The sequence below is a fragment of the Mytilus californianus genome, unplaced genomic scaffold (assembly GCF_021869535.1).
Source record: "Mytilus californianus isolate M0D057914Y unplaced genomic scaffold, xbMytCali1.0.p SCAF_1, whole genome shotgun sequence".
In the NCBI taxonomy this organism is placed as follows: Eukaryota; Metazoa; Mollusca; class Bivalvia; order Mytilida; family Mytilidae; genus Mytilus; species Mytilus californianus.
Genome location: NW_026262581.1, coordinates 53,729,582 through 53,737,075, shown reverse-complemented (window position 1 = coordinate 53,737,075; position 7,494 = coordinate 53,729,582). Strand labels below are relative to the sequence as shown.

Below are 7,494 nucleotides of genomic sequence, written 5' to 3'. Positions count from 1 at the left end.
TATGGTTTTAGTTTTTAAAGAAACTTCAACATTTAAATTACAAAACTATAGTAAATTTGAATAACTAAAAAATTACACTGCTCTTGTGCAAACAAAATAATAGTCAAAAATAAAAGTACACAAATAAAAGTACACATAACAGACTTGGTCACGTATGTCTTTTGCACATTTTTGCACAATTAACATTGCAGTAAATTGGAATGATTTTTTTTTAACTTCTCATCTGATTTTTCAGCTGTTTTATTTTTTACCTATATGAAATTAATTCCAAATAATTGTATATTTCATACATTTGTTTTTGTTTTTAAATTACTGTGATCTCAAATCAGACTGCAAGTTAGATAATATTCTTAGGAATAACCCACCATCAGTTTTTTTCCCCTTCCCCTGAATAATACATTCTGAATATCAATAACTACTGACAATAACTAATTCTAGCAGAGGTGCTGTATAAAGTTTAAATTCTATGGTTGATGATTTATCAAGATTTAGCCTTGTCCTCAGCATTGGAATCTAAATTCTTTTCCTGAGATCCATTTAATTGTTGTAATTCTAATCGTGTTTCTCTGCTAGATTGCAGCAATTCTTGTAGTTGAGAGTACAGTGAATCATTTTTACTTTCTATATTGGTCATCCATGAGTCAAGTTCATCCAGTGTGTTGTTTAGATGTTCATATTCTGAAAATATAGTTTAGAAATAGTCATAAAGAGGTAAAGAATATTGAATTTTAAATCATTATATAGTTTTCAATATGATGTAATTTTAATAGTTTTAGTCACATTTGTATTTCCCTTGGTTCCCATATTGGAGGACACACAAGTAAAACTAGGTGATTTTTTCTTATTTGACTAACCAAATTATTGTACATGTTGTACAAGCAAGTTTGAGAAGAGATCTGTACTAGATTGTAGGATGAATTATGCATGGCTGGAAGAAATCAAATTCAGAAAACAACATTTTCTAAAGTCTAGTGGTCAGTATAATTTACTATAAGGCAGTAGTGGCTATTAAGTATTGTGTCGGCTCTAGGTAAGGAAAAGCCAATTTTGCTAGTAAAAAAAACGATTTTGTTTACAAATATGGATTTACAGATCTGACTATTATTTTAAATGCAAATTTCTGGGAACAATATATATGTTTCTGCAAATTTATTTTAATTTTTGATTTTGAAGCTATGGGATTGATTTTGTTAGCTTGTTTAATGTTTTATCAAATTTATATGCAATATGATATTTAACTTTATTTTTTTACAACATACAGTTAAATTACAATGTTTTTGTGAAATCATCAAGAGATCTCATTCTTATGCATGCATGTTGCATTAGACTGTGACTGATTTTAGAAGTTATTTCAACTACATGTTTTGATATGATTTCATTGCTACAAATGGATGCTAAATATTTTTAATTTCTTCTTACAAATTCTTATTTTTACTTGGACTCATAAATTTTTGTAAACGATAATATGTACATGTAACTCAAATAATGTTACTGTATCAGTGTTCCAGCTTGAATCTCAGGGCAGAAGGGTGCTAGTTGTCTGAGGTTTTTCAGGTGTACATCCTGTACATAAACAAATGGATAACATGTGGACATTTTCATTCTGTATTAAATATCTAGGATTTGTTTAATTATCTTAAATCCCCTAATTAGCAGTAAACAATCATTAACAGAGGTGATAAAACTGCCTAAGGCAAGGTATTTAACTTTATCCCATTGTCAGTTAATTAGAGTGTTACACAATCAGGTAACAATTTTACCGGAAGAAATGCTGATAGGCATGAAATTTTGAAATTTTATTTTTGAAAAGGCAGAGGGGTGCACTTTTTTTAGCTTTTGAGGGCAGAAGGGTGGGGGTAAGGGCACCAAGGGCGGACCACCCTTCTATTTAGGGCCAAAGCATTTGACAAAGTCCCTCACAAAAGACTACTTTATAAACTTAAACACTATGGTGTAGACAACAAAACATTGAATTGGATAGAAGACTTTCTCTCATTTCCCACACAAACGGTATTACTGGAAGGCACCAAATCTGAACAAATACATGTCACATCAAGAGTACTGCAAGGGACGGAACTAGGTCCTATCCTATTCCAGGTGTACATAAACGATCTGAATGAATATATTAAACATGGCACTCTTAGACTTTTCGCAGATGACAGCATTATTTACAAATCCATAAAAAATAAACATGACTCAGAAAAATTACAAGAAGACCGAACAGCAGCAGCAAAGTGGGAAGAGGACTGGCTCATGTCCTCATCCGGATAAGTGTTCAGTCCTCCAATTAACAACAAAGAAAACCCCTCTCCCATATGATTACATCTTACATGGGCACACTTTGCAACAAGAAACATCTACTAAATATCTTGGCTTTACAATACAAACTGATTTAAAGTTTAACAAAACACATAAATAACATCACAGCAAATGCAACTAAACAACTTAATTTTATCAAAAGAAACATTAAAGTCAGCTCACAGTCAGTTAAAGAAAAGGCCTACATGTACATCTCACTTGTGAGACCAAAGCTAGAGTATGGTAGCTGCATCTAAGGACCCACATACAAAATCACAAAAATCACAAATAGAAATGGTCTAAAGACGTGCAGCCAGGTATACATGCAATCGCTACCATAACACCAAATCTGTGACAAACATGCTTAACCATCTCAACTGGCCAACACTTGAACTTGATGAATAAGAACAAGACTTATATTTTTCATCAAAATTATACACCACCAAGTAGCAATATACCCGATGAACTTGTTAATGAACCATCAGACAGTCGAACAAGACAATACACTCACAGTCACTCATTCAGGCACGTATAGGCAAAAAAAGACTCAAACACATGTATAAACTTTCATTCTATCCAAGGACAATCATCCAATGGAACCTTTTACCAGTTACTGCTGTCCAATGCACCACAGTTGAAGCCTTCAGAGAACAGATTCCTACATCTGTTCTCAACCAACACTTAATCAGCACCTTATAAGAAACATTTATGCCATGTTTTGGTTTCATTCCATTCAGTGCACCTCTAGAAGAAGCATTTGTATGTATTTCCCATAGGGTCTTATGTTAAAGGAAGTCCCCCCATTGGCGACCATCATGGATGAAGGATCAGCTTCAAAGTAACAAAACTTAGTCAGCACCTCATAAGGAACATTCATGCCATGTTTGGTTTCAATCCATTCAGTATGTGGTTCTCTAAAAGAAGACATTTGTATGTATTGTCCATAGGGTCCTTTGTTAAACATTGTCCCCATCTGTCAGCCATCATGGATGAAGGATCAGCTTCAAAGGTAACAACACTTGGTCAGCACCTCAAAAGGAACATGCATGCCATGTTTGGTTTCATTCCATTCAATGGTTCTCTAAAAGAAAACATTTGTATGTATTTCTCATAGGGTCCTATGTTAAACTAAGTCCTCCGCTGGCGGCCATCTTGGATTATTGATCGGCTTCATAGTAACAACACTTGGTCAGCACCTCATAAGGAACATTCATGCCATGTTTGGTTTCATTGCATTCAGTGGTTCTCTAAAAGAAGACATTTGTATGTATTTCCCATAGGGTCCTATGTTAAACTAAGTCCCCTGCAGGCGGCCATCTTGGATTATGGATCGGCTTCAAAGTAACAACACTCGGTCAGCACCTCATAAGAAACATTCATGCCATGTTTGGTTTCATTCCATTCAGTGGTTCTCTAAAAGAAGACATTTGTATGTATTTCCCATAGGGTCCCATGTTAAACTAAGTCCCCTGCTGGCGGCCATCTTGGATTATGGATCAGCTTCATAGTAACAACACTCGGTCAGCAACTCATAAGGAACATTCATGCCATGTTTGGTTTCATTCCATTCAGTGGTTCTCTAAAAGAAGACATTTGTATGTATTTCCCATTGGGTCCCATGTTAAACTAAGTCCCCCGCTGGCGGCCATCTTGGATTATGGATTGGCTTCAAAGAAACAACACTCGGTCAGGACCTCATAAGGAACATTCATACCATGTTTGGTTTCATTCCATTCAGTGGTTCTCTAAAAGAAGACATTTGTATGTATTTCCCATAGGGTCCCATGTTAAACTAAGTCCCCCGCTGGCGGCCATCTTGGATTATGGATCGGCTTCAAAGTAACAACACTCGGTCAGCACCTCATAAGGAACATTCATACCATGTTTGGTTTCATTCCATTCAGTGGTTCTCTAAAAGAAGACATTTGTATGTATTTCCCATAGGGTCCTATGTTAAACTAAGTCCCCCGCTGGCGGCCATCTTAGATTATGGATCGGCTTCAAATAACAACACTCGGTCAGCACCTCATAAGAAACATTCATGCCATGTTTGGTTTCATTCCATTCAGTGGTTCTCTAAAAGAAGACATTTGTATGTATTTCCCATAGGGTCCTATGTTAAACTAAGTCCCCCGCTGGCGGCCATCTTGGATGATGGATCCGCTACAAAGTAACAACACTTGGTCAGCACCTCATAAGGAACATTCATGCCATGTTTGGTTTCATTCCATTCAGTGGTTCTCTAGAAGAAGTTCAAAATGTATAAAGTTAACGCCGACGACGCTGGACGACGCCAGACAACGGACGCCAAGTGATGAGAAAAGCTCACTTGGCCATTCGGGCCAGGTGAGCTAAAAACAGGTTATTATTTCTTTATTTATTTTTTTATGTAAATATATATTTGTAAATTTTACCCACGCATGTTCGGCACATAGTCATCAATATTATGATGGAGTGCTGAAACTGAAAGAAAGGGCAGGCGGGAACACTGCTGTATGAGTAATACTCCAATACTTAATTGATAGGGGGTGCCGCTGGGGTTCTGTTATCCCACCCTTTTCATATAATTTAATCTTAAAACTGTATGCCCTTTTCATATATTTCGTAGGTAAAAATGTACCCTTTTCCCATATTAGTTGGGTTTCGTGTAGTATGTTCGAAAGTGGAATATTTGAGGCTAAGATTCCTCATGTAATGGTTACTTACAGCGAGACTTTGGGATGTGAAAAAAAAGACAGAGCTTTTCATATCACAAGTAATGGAAACTTTATTGACCTTATCATATATTTCTGATAGTTTTCCCCACCTTTTTGAGTATTTGCATATTTTCAAGCTCGGAAATAAGACCTATTCCAGCAGCACGTCCTATCACCTTGTATATAGGAAGTGGCCCCCCTCGAGATTAGAATTCACTCTTTTCAAAGAACCCGGCAAAATACACCTTATCGCTATTTAGTCCAATCCGGAAAAAACAGTCATTTAGACAACTTCCTGTTTGGGTCAACAGGCCGCAAACAAAGGTCATCAGTAACGAGCTGAGGGAGGGAAAAATTTAGAAAGCGATCAATAGGAAACTTTGATAGATTATGATCCACTTATTCCAAACTCAAATTATAGTAAAAAAAATATTGTGTTTGAAGTATTTACGATGTTTTAAACAGGTCTCATTAAAAAGTATCATGCACGGTGCATTGTTTAAACAGGGTCCCAGATAGTGTCAACTGGATGAAAAAGTTGTGTTATTTTAGAACTTATCCGGAATGGAATAAATAGCGATTAGGTGTATACCTTATCGCTATTTGTCCGCCATTACTGGACATCACACAAGTTCCCGTAAAATTTTGACGTCATAATAGAAAATATCTGACGCCACAATGGAAAAGTGATTGTTGTATGACGTCAAAAGTTCGAGCGGGACTGATTCTCGGGTCAAGCGGGATTAGCGATAAGGTGTATAGCATATCCTATAGTAATCTCAGTTTCTAATTCAAAAATATACCATTTGTTGCATCTTCTACTAAACATTCAATGTCTGCATGAGGGTTTAAGCTCATTTCTTCTAATTCTGCTATAGGATCGTTTGTATCGTCATGTTTGTCATTTTGATCAGATTCAGATTTCCCTAAATCTCCTTCAGCCATTTTGACGTCATGTGATAGTTAAGAAAACTGGTATAATTGTGCTATTATGATCTCCCTTCGTCCCTTAACCAGGACCCAGTAACAGCGTTGAATCGGATCAGAATGCGTTACAAATTATTTTACGCAAATCGTGTCTCAGATGTACGCATTTCCATTCAGCTAAACCGCTATTCAGTGATCATTTATAGTATTATACTTCGTGTGAGTGTCATTTAAGAAAGAAACAAATATAACGACCCAGGTCATAGAGTTCAAATAACATGAATAATACAAAAAGCAAAGTATAAATATTAAATTTTTAGAGCAATAATATCTGAAAACAGAGAAGATAAAACATTTAAACATATTTTTATACGACTGTCAAAATTTTGACGGGACGTATTATGGTATACAAATGCCGTCTGTTCGTCTGTCCGTCTGTCTGTCCGGCGTAAACATGTCGCACCGTAACTTGAAAACGACTTATCCAAATTTCATGAAACTTAACATAGTTGTTTCTTATGATGGTCAAACGATCTGTATACTTTTTTTTGTGAAAATAAGATTAAAACTTTTTGAGTTACGGGACTTAGTAACTAATACAAGAGTGGTTTTTTTTTCACATGTCGCGCCGTTTCTCAAAAACAATTTATGATTATTGCTTAAAACTTTACACACTTCTTAGCTATATTAATCTTAAGATCTGTATATTTTTTGGTGATGATTCAAAATTTTATTTTTGAGTTATTGAGTATTTTGTAAAAAAAGGGGGAGGGGTTTTTCACATGTCGAGCCGTATCTCAAAAACGATTTATGATTATTGCTTTAAATTTTACACACTTCTTAGTTATATTAATCTTAAGATTAGTATACTTTTTGGTGATGATTCAAAATTTTATTTTTGAGTTATTGAGTATTTTGTAAAAAAAAAGGGGGAGGGGTTTTTCACATGTCGCACCGTATCTCAAAAACGATTTATGATTATTGCTTAAAATTTTACACACTTCTTAGTTATATTAATCTAAAGATATGTATACTTTTTGGTTTTGATTCAAAATTTTATTTTAGAGATATTGATTTTTTTTAAAGGGGGGGTTTTCACATTTAGCGCCGTATCTCAAAAACGATTTATGATTATTGCTTAAAACTTTACACACTTCTTAGTTATATTAATCTTAAGATTAGTATACTTTTTGGTGATGATTCAAAATTTGATTTTTGAGTTATTGAGTATTTTGTAAAAAAAAAAAGGGGGAGGGGTTTTTCACATGTCGCACCGTATCTCAAAAACGATTTATGATTATTGCTTAAAATTTTACACACTTCTTAGTTATATTAATCTAAAGATCTGTAAATTTTTTGGTTTTGATTCAAAATTTCATTTTAGAGATATTGATTTTTTTTTTAAAAAGGGGGGGGGGGGTTCACGTGTCGCGCCGTATCTCAAAAACGATTTATGATTATTGCATAAAATTTTACACTCTTCTTACTTATATTAATCTAACGATCTGTATACTTTTTGGGTTTGATTGAAAATTTTATTTTAGAGATATTGAGTTTTTTTGTAAAAAAAGGG

The 7,494-nt window shown here is 34.7% G+C and overlaps 1 protein-coding gene across 1 annotated transcript; it reads right to left on the bottom strand.

The window, feature by feature from the left end:
- On the bottom strand, positions 1–5,982 carry LOC127721474 (UPF0184 protein-like). Its single transcript, XM_052228221.1, has 2 exons — positions 5,798–5,982; positions 1–678 (listed from the first exon to the last, which is right to left on the bottom strand). Exons 1-2 carry the CDS (start codon positions 5,937–5,939, stop codon positions 482–484), a joined length of 339 nt encoding a protein of 112 aa, XP_052084181.1. The 5' UTR covers positions 5,940–5,982; the 3' UTR covers positions 1–481.
- Positions 5,983–7,494: the final 1,512 nt, after the last annotated feature.